At 39.2% G+C, this 18,315-nt stretch overlaps 1 protein-coding gene across 3 annotated transcripts in view; it reads left to right on the top strand.

Moving 5' to 3' along the window:
- Nucleotides 1-18,315, top strand: part of Stk3 (serine/threonine kinase 3) — a 244,072-nt gene that overhangs the window by 184,312 nt on the left and 41,445 nt on the right. For all 3 annotated transcript variants that reach the window (XR_008220441.1, XM_052747606.1, XM_052747607.1), the window contains one exon: nt 406-581. Coding sequence is in view for 2 of the 3 variants with exons in the window: in XM_052747606.1 (XP_052603566.1) it covers nt 406-581 (176 nt within the window). In the remaining variant the exon portion in view is untranslated. The remainder of the gene's footprint in view (nt 1-405; nt 582-18,315) is intronic.

The raw sequence follows: 18,315 nt of genomic DNA, 5'->3' as shown, positions 1-18,315 counted from the left end.
GGAAGCAGTCAGATGAAGGGAAAAACCCATCAGGCCTTCCAGGTTCTGAACAGCTTAAAAGTCTGACATTATAATTAGCACAGACATAAACATTAAAAAAAAGAAATGTTTAAAATGTACTGTCCTTGACATTGGCACTGTTCTTAATAAAATTATGATAAAGATGTCATTAAAATAATGAAATGTTTTATAGTCAAGAGATACGGGGTCTTTATACATTTGTTTCATATTTATTTGGCCTGGGTACTTCTTTCATCTTACTTTTAGGATTGACTGTGTTGGCCTTGACCTTGACCAGAATAAATTTATTATATGGCTCACTGAAAATAATTCTCCGTTTCAATAAATGTCATAGTTCTTTAACTGTTAGAGCTTATTCCCTCCTTCTGTATTTGTTTACCTAAGGAAATGCCACATCGCCCCAAGTACAAAGGCCGTCTTTCATGGACTACTTTGATAAGCAGGACTTCAAGGACAAGAGTCAGGAAAAGTGTGATCAGAGTGTGCATGAGTCCTGCCCTGTGTCACGGAGGGCTTTTCCTGGTGACTGGAGAGTCCCTCAAGATGGAGACTTCGACTTTGTAAGTACATTTTCTCTCTTCTTTCTAGATTTTTTTCTCACATTGAGGAACATAGTTCATAAATATGAACTGTGTGTCTATAAATTATAGACTGTGTAATAATATGTAACCATAGCTATGGCTGTAATTGTAGCTTATTTAAAGAACTATACTAACAACAAAATGTAAATATCGCTAAATAAATCAGCTCGAATTTAGAGAAACCTGTAGACCCTCCAAAATACTGTCCATGATAATCATTTCACTTATCAGAATAAACCATGCAGACTCAAACATACTCTAACATGATGTGTACATGGACTCTATCTCATGGCCTACACACTGAAAACTAACTAATATGTCAACTGTACTCGGTTTCCACATTAAAACTGTGTCTAGGTAACATGGAGCTTCAGTAGAAAACTGTCTAGATAACATGAGCGTCAGTAGAAAACTGTGTTCTAGTGTGTATTTTGTTTTATTTGTTTCTTCTACTTGGTTCATTATTATTTGTTTCTTTAAAGAATGTAAAGAATACAGATAATCATTTTGACGCTTTTATTTCCAGAACTTGAAAAACAAGTTCTCAATGAATTCTTTGATGGGAAAAAAAATTGCATTGAAATTTGCTTCAGCAAGTTTTCAATACTTTGTTACTTTTGCAAAGTATTCTGGAATAGTTATTTTCCAAATAAAATTATAATATTTATAATTATATTTATTAGTAGATATAATACTTATAAGCAAATAAAATGTAGATCATACATATCTTAAAATTTTAAATAGTATTAACCCATTCTTTAGATGTCATGATAAATGATTTGGGATTATAATTATTTTAAAGTAGTGACTTTTCTAATCACTTTTATTTTTGTGTATGTATGTGTGTGTATATATTTGTGTATATATTATGTGTGTGTGTGTGTGTGTGTGTGTTTAGAAACCAGAAGGCAAAGATTGGTTCTCACTTCCCGCATGATTTCTGGGTTTTGTACTTGGGTCACTGGGAATGTTGCCAGGTGCCTTTACCCACTGAGTCATTTCTCTAACCTGGAATTATAAATATTTTTAATTTTGAATGCATTCTCCTAAATGTCTTCATTACTTGAGTTCTTTTCATAATGAGGTGTTAAGATTTAAAATTTTCTCAATAAATTTAGTAATAATTACTAGTAAATATTAGCACTGTAATTCATGAATTAGCCTGAAAATAATTGCAGTATCTGTTTACCATTTTTTCAATACTGAGGAACTAAGAAAAAACAAAATCTGTATTTCCTTTGTTCTGGTAAGATTACATTTTAAGCCATCTACTTAAAAAATACATAAATTATTTAGAATGCTGACATTCTCACTGTAAATCATTCATGAGCATGATGAATAATGTAGAATATTTAGCATCAAAGAATTCTGTCTTGTTTCAGAATAAATCTTAACCTCTTGGATGGTTTAAAATGAGTGCACAGTGTGTGGTCGATAAAATACCACAGATAAGAAATAGCAAGTAAGATGGTTAGTTTTGCTTCTGTAGTCTTTGGAACCAGCCTCCAACTCAATGGCTTTAAATGTCTTAAGATCACATTTATTTATCTGTTTATGTTTGGGTGTTTGTATGGGCATGCATGTGCCACAGTACACATTTGGATATCAGTCAGTTCTCTTTTTCCAGTATATAGATGGGGATTGAACACCTCGCCAGGCCTGGCTTTAGATAAATGTTTTCTTTGCTTGTTATTTTGTGAAATAGCGATGTGGCTGGGTTCATTAGTGTTTCATCTGTTGGTCTCACCTAGGGTTTCTCAAGTGCCTTTAGGAATTTATCATCATGACCAAGGCAGCTGAATGGCCTCTGAATTTATCTGTTTAGATTTCTGGCAGATATGTTAACTGTGGCTACGATTCCATGATTCCGTACAGGCTTTCCACTTCATACTCATAGATGGCTTCTGCAGCAGTGGAAGCCTTTGTGAGAACAGAAGGTGCAGTCCCCTTGACCTTGACATAGAATCCACATACCATCCATTTAGAACACTGGAAACAGTGTTTTCAACCAGGGTCATGGAAGACTGGTACACTGGAAACTGTAGGTGCTACTGAAAGTAAAGGAAATAGCTATGCATGAAAAGACATTTCCTGTTCATTTATTGGAGGACTTAGAATGTTAACATTGCACAGGGATCTGCAGATTCATGTGCTCTATCAAAACTATAACAACACTTTTTAGAGAAGCACAATAACTCATTGTAAATTCAGCGGCCACTAGACATTAAGCTAACTTTGAAAAGAACATAAAGAAGTAAATGTCACTGCACTGAGAGCTGTGTGGTAATGGCATGAAGACTAAAAGATGCACTGTAGTGAGTGGAGGGCCGTCGGCTAACCCCTCATGTGTATGGTGAGTAAACTTTCGATGATGGTGCCAAGACCACTTGTGTTAGTCAGCTCTGACCACTGTGTCAGAATACCTGAGGTGAATGTTTTATAGCAAGAAATAATTTATTTGAGCCCACGGTTTTAGAGGCTCCAGAATATGATCAGGTAAACCCGTTATTTTCAGACCTTTCATAGGGTTGCCAGATGGTATTCGGGGAGGGGGAGCCGGAAGCAGTAAACTGCTCACCTATGACTAAAAAGGAAAAAAAAGTGACGAGGGCCCCACAGTCCCTTCTTCAGACTTGCCCTCGGTGACCTGCGAACCTGCCACTGGGCCTCACAGCTCACATGTTCTACCACTTCCCAGTAGTGCCACCTCTAACACATGGATCTTTGAGTGACATTCGGTGTCTAAAATACAGCCCAGGTGGGTAGTTTTTGACAGATAGTGCCGGGAAAGCTGGATATGCCTGAGAAGGGAATAAAGCCTGGCCATTGCCTTATTCTGTACACAAAAAGTTAACCAAAGTTGATCAAAGGTTTAAATCTAGGAACTGGAAAGGCAGGAAGATTCCTGATGCTGGGTTCCTTCATTTTTCTTTTGGATTTGACAGCAAAAGAAGAAGTAATAGAACAGTAAATAGACCGACTGTCAAACCTAAGCACGTGGGCATCAAAGGATGCTGTCAGCTCGGGAAAGAGTGACTTACGAAACTGGAAGAGGTGTTTTCAAACTACATATTTGGTGATGGGTTAACATCCGAGTATTTAATGAACAACTAAATGGCAGCAGGACAAAACTATTTTAAAAGTGAGCAAAGGAGCTGAATATCAATTTCTCCAATGAAGATAAAGTACTGATAAATACATTAGAAGGTGCAATGTCACTAGTCATTAGAGAAGTTAAACTCAATGGAATAAGGAACTTTAAAACCCCTTTCACAATAATGACATAAAGCCCTGAACACAGATGGATAGGGGTGTGTGTGTGTGTGTGTGTGTGTGTGTATAATATATATATATATCCTCAGCCTGCTGGCTAAGATCATGGGCAGACAGCAGCCACGTTTCCAACTAGGATATTATAAAGTAAGTCAGTGGAAAATATTGGTGGCTTTATTCTCTCTTCATATTTTTCCTACTGCTTTATTAAAATTCAAACCTTGGGCATTTACCTTTTCTAACTTTTACAGATCTCTGATTTTACATCTGCCTTTACATCTGTTTGTCCTGTTATACATATTGTACTATTTTGAGTCACATTAATAGAACTTTCTTATGATTAAGATTACCATGTAGGATTGATTGATAGGAAAAGACAAGAAAATAAGTCATGAACAAAATAATAATTAAATGTAACAGAAATAAAGCAACATGCATCAGTGTAGGAGACATTAGGGAGGATAATTCAAGGAAATGATTGGCTTACTAGATGGATGAGAACTATTTTGGTGAAAGTAAAAAATGAAAAGATTCAAGAGGGGAGATGTATCAGCCGGACAGAGACTCCGGGGGTCATAAAACTAGACCCAGTTTTCACACAATAATTTCTTCACTCCTTGGCACAGACTGGGCTGCCTTGAAGAGGAAGTGGGGGAGTGACCAGGACAGTGCTGCCTTCCTAGTCTTTACTGCACCTGTCATCTGGAACCACGCCACCCTCTCATTGCTCTAAGGACTAGAAAATATTTGTAGCAGCCACGGAAGAACACATTTATGGGGATAACTAAAGGAGGGTTGCCTGGAGATGAGGCAAGAGTCGCTGCGAGTCACAGTCAGGTTAGTAGGAGACAGTGAGACAGCCCGAGGGAAGCGTGGGTGGGCAGTGTGTGTGCTTTGGCACAGTGTAGCTCGGCTCACAGCGAGAGGAGTAAACTCAAGTCAAGAGAGACTTCCACCTGACTCCAGCTGTTGTTCACAAGGGAAATCTGGTCAGATTCATCCGCTTCTCTGTCTCATACAGAATGTTCAAATATGTGACTCATTTGTTTTGGAGTGTGAAGTGTGCTAAGGATCCTGTGGCCTCTCTTTATGGTCTGTTTCAAGGCTGCTTTCCAAAAGAATTAAATTTTGTAGGTTCCTTTGTCCGTTTGATAGAATATTGCTTTAAACAAGCCAAGGTTGTTTGGTTCAGTTTTTCAAGACATAGAAGTTATCCTTCTGCCTTTTCAATAAATAAAAGAAGAGCACTTAACCACCTCCATGTTCAGAGTGGATTCCTGAAGGGTGGGTGGGGCTTGTTCTAAGAGGCACCTGCTACCCAGGTGTCCTAGGACTAGGAAGCATTTTTTTTATCTTAAAGTCTATATGCAGTATAATTTGTATATTTTCTTTTGAATTTTTAGCATTTATCTCCTGTGAACTGTTTCATTATGTTCTTGGATGTAATAAGATAGCAACAGAATTTATGGCATGACCAATTGGAAAGTTACCATGTAAAGATAGGAGATAAAATATATTTGGGCTGGTTAGCTGATTGCTTTAACTCTGTTAAAAAGAGGGGAGTGGGTTCTGTTTGGAGTGTTTCTGTGAAGATGCCCAAAACACATACAAAAGGCAGATCTGCTTCTTGTAACACCAAGCTGATGTTTGGGGTTTGTTAGAATTATTTCCAAAACATCCTCAGCGTCCAGATTGTTTAAATGGAGTGCATGTAGATTTTGTTTTTCAAAAGTTACAGCATCACATTTAAATAGACATATTTTTGGTAATGTAAAGACTTTGGAATAAGAGCAAATATTTAGAAGCCATCTGTTTTGTTTTGGTGGGGTTTTTTTTTTGGTTTTTTTGTTGTTGTTGTTTTTTTTTTTTTTTTTGGTTTTTTGGAGACAGGGTTTCTCTGTGTAGCTTTGCGCCTTTCCTGGATCTCGCCCTGCAGACCAGGTAAACCTTGAACTCACTGCCTCTGCCTCCCAAGTGCTGGGATTAAAGGCGTGCGCCACCACTGCCCGGCAGTTTCAGTGCTTTTAAAGGAAGAAGCTGGGTTGAAAATAATTACTAGTGTAAGTGGAATTAGGCAAGTCAACTAGTTTTGGTTTTAGCCCAAACTAATTGTAAGTTAGCATTTCCTGATTGCTCTGATTCTTAACTATTTACTTGGTCTGTGTTGTTCTTTTGAGCTAAGGCCTGTGAGAATTCTCTGGAGGACTGAAAACTGCAGTAATTATGGTAGAAAAAGAGCAAACCCTCTCCTCTGAGTGTGAACTGGCCTAGCTAGGTCTTCTGTAGTCCGACCTCTGATTACTGGCTTTGCAGGTCCGTTTGGTTACAGCAGTGGCTCTTAACCTGTGGGTCATGACCCCTTTGTCAAAACTCTGTCTCCAAAAAATGTTTACATTGCAATTCATAAAGTACAAAATTACAGTTATAAAGTAGCAACAAAGATAATTTTATGGTTGGGGATCACCACAACATGAGGAGCTGTATTAAAGGGTCGCAGGGTTAGGAAGGTTGAAAATCACTGAGTTATAGGGAAACCAAACAAAGTAAGTCAAATGCAGAAAACGGCAAACCCAGAAAAAGAATGAGCCCCGAAGTCACCATGAGCCTTTAAAGGCGTCTTCCTGTGTTTTTGGAGGGTCCCTCACTGTCTCCATGTCAGCAGTTGCGAAGGGTAATTAAGAGACGAGGGTGGGGTCGGGTTGTGGTGGTGGAGGACATGAAAGGCCAAGAGAAGCCAATAGCAGAGCCCGCCTTGTAGAAAGTCTGAGAGAAAACCTGAGCCAGCCTCAGCCAGGTTTTTCCATGCTGGCATGTGCTCTATCTGGTGAAGTGTAGATGATTCTTCACTTTTCAAGAGATTGTGCCTGAAAGCTTTTCTTATACTTGAAGGACTGTTCTTTTCGTTCTTTGGACTGAGGAAATCAGTTTAATTGGGTATTTAAGCACGTTGTCATCAATTAGCTTTGCATTAATTAAATAATTATTGCCAACTATTTCCAGATGTGTGCAAGAGTATTAACAGAATATGAAAAGATAGCTGTAGGTGCTTTAGATTTATTTTTTATGGGGTACAGAAGAAATAAACTCATAAACTCTCCAGTGTTGGGTGAATAGCCTGGGTGAGTTTATGATTACAGGTGTACATGTGGGGCGAGCTCCTGGACGTGGTATATTGTGCTTTCACTTCCCACTCGTTCCTTATAGAGCCAACAGGAAATTAAAATTAATGAGAAGCCTGCACTTCAGAATACTTGCAGAATTCTTGCCTATTTTTTGCCAGCTCACGAAATTGTTCTGGCAGTCATGTCTAACAGATGGAGTGGTATGTGCAGAGTTGTGTCATGTGATCGTCTAGCTCTGTAGGGTCTGTGTAAGGTTTTGACTGTACATTTACTAAGACATTAAAGAGAATCATAATCTGTTTTGAAAAGAAAAGTGGCCTCCATTCAAAGATGTGTTTATGTACCATAGAAAATAATGAGAATAGTAGGCAGCAGAGCCAGAGTCGGTTGAATCCATAGGAGTCAAAGGTTAGACATTTAGAATCGAACCACTCCTGGTTTCTCGGGTGTTATTTAAACCATTTAACCACCTAAGGGATAGTTTCTACTTTCTTATCTAAATGTGATATTTGAAACATAGTTTCTGAAGTTTTTATTTGATAGTTGTGTCTAGGCAAAATCAACTGAAACATTAAGCTAATTCTGCTTATTTAGGTAATTAATTCTTAAGTTAAAACTCAATATGGCATCATTTCCTTTACAAATTAAAGTAAGTAGGCCTGTACTTATTGGATTAATTAAGATAGAAGGCACAGGTGCGGTATGCTTCCCTGTCACCATGTTGGAATTTATTAAGATGTTTAAAGCTTAGGACAAAAAACGTCCCACCAAAAACCATTCTAGGAAACAAAGCCTTTCCTCACAGTAATTTGTTCTTTTTAAGTGTAATTTACTTAGAAGATTGTATTGGGAAAATTGGCTACTTTACACTAACAACAAATATATTGTTCTCCAAACATATGTTTGGGTTAATGTTATGTCTGGAGAAGTCATTTTGCCTCTGAGGGCTTTCTGTTCAGAGACGTATTTGGAATACTTAGTCAGTAAGCATTAAGGACTGCTACAGTGAGTACATGAAAGATGTTAATCAATAGTGAATTTTAGGATCAAAGGGTTAGATGATCTAATTCATCATCTTTTAATTTAAAACTGGTGTCCGCTAATGTTTACCTCTTGAAATAAACCATGAGATTTAAACTAAATTTTGGAATTGATTGAGGACACCAGGAGCATATCAGTTTGTGTTTTGAGATGGAATAGGTTTTTTGTAATTTTTAATTTTTTGAGGTTATAATATAATTACATCATTTTCTAGCTTCTTTCTTCCCTCCAGTCCTCCTATATAACCCCCACCTCACTGTTTCTCAGAGTCATGGCCTCTTTTCTATTTAATTGTTGTTACATATATACATATGTATTCCTAAATATAGAAATACAACCTGTTCAGTCCATTTAAAATTACTTGTTGTCTGTATATAGGAATGGGATTGTTTTTACTTGAATTGGCATAAGTGAAAATTCCTTTAAATGAGGCTTTACACCTTCCCTATTACTTCAGATCTTGAGAGTACACATAGCTGAGTATCCAGGGCCTTGCTCTGACTGGCTTCCTGGTGTGTTTCTGGATCCTGTTGGAGCTGTTGGCTTGCTGGCCTGGTTGAGCTGGTACTGGCCTGTTTTTCCTTCACATTCTGATGTTAGAGTAACTGACTTCCCCATGTTTCCCCTCCCTCCTTTTCAAATGCAAAGCCTTTGGAAAGGTTGGCTTCTTCCTGCTGAATGATTTTCTAGTGCTGGCATCTTAAAATAAGTCTCAACTCTAACTGGGCATCTGGGCATATACCCATAATCACCCTGGAAGCTGAGGTAGGAGAACTGTGAGTTCAAGGCCAACCTGGGCAATGTAGGGATTCTTATTTAACAACAACACAAGTCCAAAGCCCAAGTGTCTTAGCTCAAAACCAAAGTCACCTGACTTTACAACTGTTCCTCATAACTGTAGACAGATTGATGCTCCTCTGAGGGTGACAGAGTGATAGTGTGTACTGTTGAGATGAGCGCACCGTGGTGATATGTTGATGGCGTTGATTTATTTCACAGGTCACAGGAAGAACGCTTTATTTTCTTTATGAATTAAATAATAAACAAAGCTGCCCCTGAGCGTTTCCCAGGGATGATGTGGTGCTCTTTGGGTTTGGATGGGGAGATTATTTACCTCGATAAAATTTAAGGAATAGTTTCAGCTTTTGTGTCTTTTCTTAACAGTTCCTTAAGCATTTACCTTGGTGTCTCGGGCTGTAATTAAGTTATATAAGCACTTTTTAGATAGTTGCAACTAATTAGGTGCATACCTAAATTAGCCCCCTGATATACATACACTTCAAAGCACATAATTAGCATGAAATTTTCCAAGTTTCTTAGCACGAATTCACTCTCAGTTCAGAATTATACTTTCAGAAACAACTTTTATAAGGCAAACAGACAAGTTATGAAGTACTTTGGAGATACAAAGTAAGTACTTTTTAAAAATATTTTTATTTTATAGTTAATTTAATTTTACATATCAGCCACAGATTCCCCTGTCCTCCCTTCTCCCACCCCCAGCCTTCCCCCCCAATCCAACCCGCATTCCCACCTCCTCCAAGGCAAGGTCTCCCCTGGAGAGTCAGCCCAGCCTGGTAGATTCAGTTGAGGCAGGTCCAGTCCCCTCCTCCCTACACCAAGGCCTGGAGAGATGGCTCAGTGGTTAAGAGCACCTAACTGCTCTTCCAGAGGTCCTGAGTTCAATTCCCAGTACCCACATGGTGGCTCACAACCATCTGTAATGGAATCAATTCCTTCTGGTGTGCTTGAAGACAGAGCACTCAAACATAAAATACATGGATAAACAAATCTTTTAAAAAATTCATAGGAGCTAGAGAGATGGCTCAGTGGTTAAGTAAGTACTTTTTAAAAGAAGTCTCATTACAGAGTTATTTATGATACAAATAAAAGTTGAATGAATGTGAATTATAGGTGCCACATATAGCCCATATTCATATTTTATTAGCACGAAGCTAAACATTTCACAGAAACAGTTTACGAAGGTAGATACTAACTTAAGTTCTAACTGTGGAAGAAGCTTAAGACTGAATTGTGCTAACTGCTCTTGTAAGGATGCTGACATGGGCCACACTACTGCATAGGCACAAACACTGACTTCAGAATCCTGTTTATTATTTGTAACTTTGTTCACTCCATCACAGTCTGACTCCCACTGGTAGTGTTTGATCCATCCATCTGTGGTGAGAAAATTAATATCTGTGCCTGAGCCCATCAGTGCTTTTTAAGGGCAGGAACTTGCTTCAGTTAGCAATGTGTAGTCACACACACACACACACACACACACACACACACACACACACACACACACACACATGTACTAGATATATGATGAAGGAATAAATTAAAATATAAAGCACATGAAATACTTGAAAATGTGTTTTTAGGCCATCAGTGTTTATTCCTAACGCAGAGTGGATAATTCTGGCTGGTCCTAGATTGACAACTAAGGCCAAAGTGATGCAAAAGGCCCTACCTTAGAGGAAGCCACCAATCAAACAGGGCTGAACTGCTGCCCAGAGTTTACCATGAGGTTTTAGAATAAGCCCCACCACTCCCAAATGATCACCCTAACCGACCTAAGAGGGTCAAGGTGAGTCGGGATCACTGGGGTCCAGTGTTTCTCCTAACAGCTTCCTCATTCAAGTCAAGCTGGAAGCACCAAGATAACCCATCATCGACAATACCCTTATAGGAGAGGGAGACTGGCATCTCACCTCCTAGTTGGAATCTGCAAACCTGTCATGGAATTGCCAATGTGGTAAAATTTCAATTCCTTTATTACTGAAGATAAAGGCTTAATGGAACAAGCTGCAAGGCAGAGTTGGTAGAACCATAGAAACAGCACAGCCTTCAGAGAGAACAGGGGTTAACCCTCACATTTCCCTTAGGCACCCAGTCATTTTGAGCCCCTAGAATAGGACATCACTCCTTCCCATAGCTCACATGAAGAAATACGGATGAAGGAGGAGATAAAGGTTTCTGCTCAGCATTCCTGTGGAGGGCTAGGGATTTGAACTGATGGCCATAAAAGAGAAAGAGCTGAGCCTTCTGAAGAAGGCTTCAGTGGTAAAGGGAAGCACAGTAAAACCGTCCACGTGAAAGCCACACCATTGTGAGGCAGTTCTCAGCAGAACCAGGCTGTACCACACAGTAAGACCTGTCTTGAGATAGTCAGGCTTGGTGATGACCTATGTCTCGTCGTCGTTTTTTTGTTTGTTTGTTTTTGTTTTTGTTTTGTTTTTTTCCAAGACAGGGTTTCTCTGTGTAGCTTTGTGCCTTTCCTGGAACTCACTCTGTAGACCATGCTAGCCTCGAACTCACAGAGATCCGCCTGCCTCTGCCTCCCAAGTGCTGGGATTAAAGGCGTGCATCACCACCGCCCAGCTCCTATGTCTCCTCTTTAGTGCACCTTGCCTCTGTATGAGCCAGACCTAGGACAGGAGAAATAGTATTAACTCTCTTAGGCCATGGATAGTTTGTCTTGAGATTTAAAGTAGAAATGGACCAGGGGAGATTTGAGTCAAATTTGAGATTAAAATTTTTAAGTAGTTGGATTTTTACTTAACCAAAATGACCAAAAAGTTTTAGCATTTGTCCAAATTTATAATGAACAGTATAAATTAACTGCTCTCTGTGTTTAGTGTCATGCTATAGAAATACTTCTTGTGACACCTATTATTTATATATTTGTTTGTCTGTTTGCTTTATAAAAGTTGATTCTAAAAGTGTAGTTTTGGACTGAAAGTGAATTAGTGCTAAGAAACTTAGAGAAAATTCAGGCTAGTTACATGCTGTTGTCTCCATTTGTGGTTTAATTATTCTGGAATGTAAAAAATGATCACATTGCTTTTAGCGAGCTACAACTTTTAAAATATGATACGTATGGGATTTTTTTCACTGCAGTCTCTGCTTCATAACTAAAATAGTATAACAGGACCATGCATATCAATTTAGCTATTAACAATTAAACATATATTCTCTAAGCCAACTGAATATTCCTTTAAAGTCAACGTTATACTTTAGGAAGAACTTGGCTATATTACTATCCTACAGAAGCATGAAATAATGAAACTGGCTTCTTTGAGTAGAAGGGCTTCATCCTTGAGGACTTTGGTTCAGCTCCATGTTTTATTCAGAGGGACAGCATATTTCCGTGGGAAGGAAGTGGAATCCATGTGTTTGTGTATTTCTGAAAGTCAGTTTTAGGAAGCATCGTAATTTATGCGAAAATTCTTAAAAGAAATTTCCTAAATGCAGAGGAGCAAGCACTCCTCAGGAGGCGTCAGTTCCCACCATTACCAGGTTTTGTGTGGATGCACTTAGCAGTGTACTTAGTGCCATAACTTTCCTGTGGAGGAAAACACTCTCAGATAGCTCAGGGAGGCTATATATTTTTCTTTGTAGAATACAAACATATTGTATTTACTTCTTTACATATTTACTAAAAAGGATCACAAATATACAATATGTGCAGTAAGATGATTCAGTATTTTATTGCGTATATAAAAAGTTACATAAATATTGAATTATTAGGCATTGCATTTGAAATAACTAAAACTCACATATGAACAAGCAGTTGTCTTACTAGATGCTATTCATTTAATAGGAACTAATTTTTCTTAATTAATTTCCCAGAACAATAGGAACTGTTAATATGTCAACATTGAGTTAGAATGTTACATTTTTCATATTTTCTTGAAATTACATGATTTAAGTATAAATTAGTATTTCGTGTTTTGCTTTTAGAAGTCTTTTTCTAGAATGACATACTAACAACTGAACATTTTGAGTTTTTAATGTTTCCTTTTTCCAAAAGAATTTCAGGTATCACTCTGTATCTTTGCTCCTGGCTTTAGGCAGACACTTGGAAACTAGCCTTACATTATCTCTCGTCCTTCCCAGCATGCCTTTTTATCTAGTTCATGTAGCTGTTAGTTGTTTAATACGGCTAGTTTGCCACCGATCAAAATAGACACAAACAGCATTTCTTCCACTCGTTGCTGCTGACCACTTTATTAAACACAAAGTTACCCTTAAGGAGGATTTTTAATTTGTTAAATTTACCTTCTGTTTCTGGGCATTTTCTTGTTTGTTCAGTTGTAATGAACTGGACCTAAGTTGTTGGATTTTTTTAATGTACTAATAGTTCAAAAGAATCTTACTTTGTATTCATTGAGAAAGCTGTAAATAGGTGTAACGAGTTAAGATCTGTTTACAGTTTTAAAAATCCTGTCTGTGGCTGGAGTAGGAGAATGGGGCTGTTGAGCCTGGTGAAGTGTAACTGTTTGCAAAACTGATTAAGAAACTAGAGGAAGAAAAATAGCGTGCATAACTGTCTTGTGACATGGACAAAAGTAGGCCATGCTTGTTTGTGGTGTGCCTCTGGACTGGGCAGTAATTACACTTGACTGTTAAATGGTGCTTAATAGCAACTTAAGAGAATGGATCTGTGCCCCAGTAATAATCCCTTCTTTATTACAAGTACTTACGTACTGGAGTAATAAGTATGAAAAGCCTTTTTTATTTTGCCAGGTTTTATTGTGATTCATATTTATGAGTAACCCGGACACCAGTGTCAACAGAATTCATTTCAGAGCCTTGTGCCTGCCTTTCTAACTTTTCCTCTGAGTTTATCCTGTCAGCATTGAGTAAAAGATTTGGTCCTGAACCCTGTTTGTAATTGTCACAATATTTAAAAGTAAAATAAAATTTATATTGATGAACTTACTGTGTGTGCTTAGAAAAATCTTAACTGACTAGAAAGTTGCTAATTAACTTTTCTATATGTATCATACCAAGTCAAGAAAGGAAAGTTATTTAGTTCTTGTAATTACTTTACTTTCTGCAAACTCCCTTTGACCATATACAAAATCTCTAGCAGGTAAGATCTAAAAACTTTTTAGGTTAAAAACAAGTCTACAGCAGACGAGTAGGGAAAGATGGGTATGCGATTGAGCAGGGCTGGCTGGTGTTTTGGAGCCTTTTTATTCCTGTGAGCCGGCTTCCCTGCTCTTCCTTACTCAGCTGAGGTGTGTGAGAACCTACAGTGTTTGCGCTGGATTTCCCTGCCTTTGCTCTGCATGGTAGAAGCAGTCAGGCCCACATGGTTAAAATATTTATTTGAACACATTTTAGAATATGTGTACACCAATCATTTTGTTTACTTCTTTTCTACCAATTTTTGACCATTCTAAATTGTGAAAAACTTACTAGACTTACCTTCCCATAGATTTTTTTCTAGATTGTTTTTTTGATAAATGAATCTGTCATAGAACCAACAACAGCTGTTTTTAAACACTTGTAACAGCTTTATTGACTTACATACTCTGCCTTCTCTAATGCACCCACTTAAACTATACAGTCCAGCTTGGGTTTCATATGTGCACAGTTGAAAACTAACCCCACAATTAGTTTTAGAGTATTGGCAGGGCATTGTATGCAGGGCTATATGTGTATTCTTATTACAGGGATGAGTATATAGGCAATGTACTTGAATACATGTGCGTCTGGAACCCAGAGATGCACCTGAGGTTGATGCTTGGGTACCTACCTCCCACCTGGGACGGGGCTCAATGATTGTGCTGTGAGTCACTTCAGTCCACTTCAGTACCACTGGTGTCACAAATCCACACCGCCGTGCCTGGCTTTCTGTGTGGGTGTGAGGTGAATGCTTGCCTGGCAAGCACTTTCCAACTAAGCTATTAGCCTAGCTCTCAGTGTTAGGATATTTTCATTCTTATCCCCCAAAGAAACTCTGTATCCATTAAACAGTAACTTCATGTTTCCTTTTAAAAATAGCTTTTCTGAGTTATCTCCTTCTACCTTGGGTTCTGGGGAACTTAGATCACCTGGCTTGTATATTAAGCCATCTTGCCTGCTCTAGGTATATACTCTTTTTATATTTAAAACATTTATGTATTTACTTTTACTTTTATAGTGGTGTGTTGTATGTGTGGCTATGCCCACGGCATGGTGCACACGCTGAGGTCAGAGCTCAGCTGTGGGATGGAGCTGCTCCTCTCCTCAGTGGGTTCCAGGGATTGGACTCGCCTGGGCAGGCTTGGCAGACAGCACCTGGGCCTGCCGAGCCCCTCATTAACTCCCAGGAAGACATCCTGAACAACAGACTGTTTAATCTTGCTGCTTCTCTGTATGTGGTGGGTGGGTGTGGAGTGTGCACACATATACAGTTGCACACACATGTACCACTGTCTACCCTGATTTTTTTGAGACAGGTCTGTTACTGAACTCAGAAATAGGCTGGCAGCCAGCAAGTCTCAGCAATGCTCCTGTCTCTGCATCCGCTCCCATAGCACAGGAGTCACAAACACACACAGCTTATGTAGATGCCAGGGATTTAGATTCAGGTTATATGCTTGTGCAATTAAGCACTTTACTTAATGAGTATCTTCCCAGCCTCCTAGTCTTGCTGGTTTAGATTTTATATAGAATGAATTGTATTTTGTGTATCCTTCTGTAATTTCATTCTTGAAGAAGCTTCTATAAACAACCACATTTGTAATATAGGTAGCTACTTTGCTATGGGAGGTCTGGGTGATTAGATTATTAAGTTCATTTAATGGTAGCTTAATGACTTGTAGATCTTCATATATTCATTGTAAATTATATATGGAACTTCAGGGGCTCAAGAATAGCCACTGGCTCGTATATGCCAGACCTTGTTTTAGGTACAGTCAGAAGCAGGAGGTAGAATGAGGTCGATAGGGACAAGAGGCCCTGTGTTGACCGTGAACTGTAGTCTCTCCTGTGGCGTAGGCATGCTGCCAGGTATGTTGCGCAGGCTGATTACTGATAAAACCCCAGAGAATAGACTGCTCATAGGAGCAGAGACCAAGGCGTTCTTTGGCAGAACCTCTTTGATTAGGTCCCATCTTCTGCCTAACTTGAATATACAGTGAGCCAGTCAGACCCACTTTTTCATTTAATACATTGACAAAGCTTCTTTGTCAGCAGCCCATTTTGAGTCCCCCCTCAGCCTCCGAGAACTTTACCTTTCACTTAATAAAATATTCCTCACTTTGCACGCTCTTGGTTGTCAATGTGCCTCATTTATCATGGTCACGAGAGAAGAACCCCAACGAATAGAAAATCTATGATAGATCAGTAAATAAAACCAGACAAAAGTCTCATCTAGGCTGAGAAAGGTAGTGGATGGTGCTTGTTGGATGGGAAAGGACCAAGAGTTCAGATTTTAAGTGTGAAGTATACAGTCTAAGGAAATAGTAAAGATAATAAACTAGTAAGTCAGAGTATGTGATGAGATGTTAAATACTGTGGGAAGAAAAAATCCAAGTAACAAGATGGGGTCCATGTTTAGGGGGTGCACTGTGATAGAATGTTGGGAGAGGCTGCTCAGAGACGTGACACTTGACTGCAAGACTTGTAGGAGGTACAGAATGAAGCAGAGTGACCAGAGGGCCACGTGGAAAAAGAGATTGAGTTGGGAGCTTCCGTGGATGTGTTCAGAGAACAGCTAAGCAATACATTTCTTTGTGGTTGCTGAATGAATGAAGGCCAGAACATAAGGGCAAAATCAGATCGCAGGGTGGAGAAATGGTGGGCTGGACAAGAAGTAGACTCTTGAGAACATCGCAAGCATTGGGTCATTTATTTGAAGAGGAGAAATGACTTGGTCAGTACCAGACAGGAAGTTTACCCTGGCCGTGTTTGAGCGTCTGTCTGGTGAAGCGCAGGCAAAGAGCAATGGAGGTAGTCAGAGTCAGCTGGCTTCCTCCTCATTCCAAAGATGCAAGGCAGTTAGATTTCATGATTACCTGAATGCAAAACTTAAAAGAATAGGAGACTAAAGACAGTTCCAGAGTGGTGAATGGAGCAGATGAAAAAAGATCAGTTCAGATCTAAGTGTGAGCAGTAAGTCCATGTGAGTCAGTCATAATGACAAACATCTTTCATTTCAGCACTTGGAAAGCAGAGGTGAGTGGGATCACAAGTTCAACTCAGTCTGCACGGCATAGCAGATCTCAAGCCAACTTGAGCTACATAGCAAGACTCTGTCTCAAAAGTCAAAACAAAGCAAAACAGGGGTGTGTGTGTGTGTGTGTGTGTGTGTGTGTGTGTGTGTGTGTATTCAGGAGAGAAGTCTAGGCTAGAAATTGGTTCATCAGTAGGTTGATATTTAGGAGACTAAATGAATATTCAAAGGATTCTCTAGAGTAATGAGTATGTGTAGAGTATGTGAGGGCCTGGATCAGTTTCCAACAGCTGCTATAACAATTACCACACAGTGTCTTAAAACAGGAGAAATCGACGATCTTACAGTTCATCCCCCAGTGCCCCCCAGTACAGTGGTAGAACAGGCATGGAGTAACAGTGGCGGATGTAACAAACGATGCAAGAAACAAGGAGAGCCTTGCTCCCATGCCGTTGGAAACTGGAATAGTGAAAGGTCCATCTGTCCAAAGCCTAGCGACCCTGACTGTCCTCTCAGCCTTCTCAGTGGTTCCTGGTTTTGCCTGAAGGGAATGCAGTCCTCGCTCCTCATTTTCCATTTCAGTGAGCTGAAGACAGCAGCACAGTCGTGTGGTCTTTTCTTACTTGGTGGCTGTTCTATGGTGGCTGTTCTGTGGTGGCTATGGCTATTTTCTGCGAAGCCTCATCTGTTCTGTCACCATGATTTTCTTCCCTTGGGATTTGGCTTAACTGCTCATTTTAAGAAAAATTTAGTCCAGATTTTGTTTACCTCCTCCTTAATTATTTATTACCACTGTATCAGATCTGCATTCTTATATGAGAAAGACAGTGTTTAAGTGTCTGTGTGCTAATGCATGTAGAGTATAAACCAGGTGCTATTTCTAGTAACTTCGCAATCACAATTCCGGAAGTCAGCCTAGCTAGAAAGATATTTCTCCAGCCATTTGCAGCCTTTACTTCATATCATTTGCGACATTTCCCAGGAACATACTTTAGTCATTTAATGTGTATGCATTTTAGCAGTTTTATAAAAATATAACTCCACCCATTTAAAATGTAAGTCTTTTACTTGTGTGGTTCGTTCAGAGTTGAGCATCCATTATCAAGTCTAGAACGTTTTGGTAAACTGAAGCCGCCCCCTCCTCTCTCAGTCCCCTGCTGTTACTTGCTAGTTTCCTCGTTCCTCAACTTCTCCACTCCTCATGTGCTGCAAAGGCGACAGCCAGCTCATTTCTGTCCCTAATGTGAACCATGTGTTTACTTACCCTGGACGTTAATTGGAGTGCATTCATACAATAGGTAGGCTTCTTCCATTCATGTAG

This window comes from Peromyscus californicus, unplaced genomic scaffold, assembly GCF_007827085.1.
Source record: "Peromyscus californicus insignis strain IS unplaced genomic scaffold, ASM782708v3 Scaffold_20__1_contigs__length_68692818, whole genome shotgun sequence".
In the NCBI taxonomy this organism is placed as follows: domain Eukaryota; kingdom Metazoa; phylum Chordata; class Mammalia; order Rodentia; family Cricetidae; genus Peromyscus; species Peromyscus californicus.
Note: the sequence above shows the minus strand (reverse complement) of the source record. Positions and strands in the feature narration are given on the sequence as shown.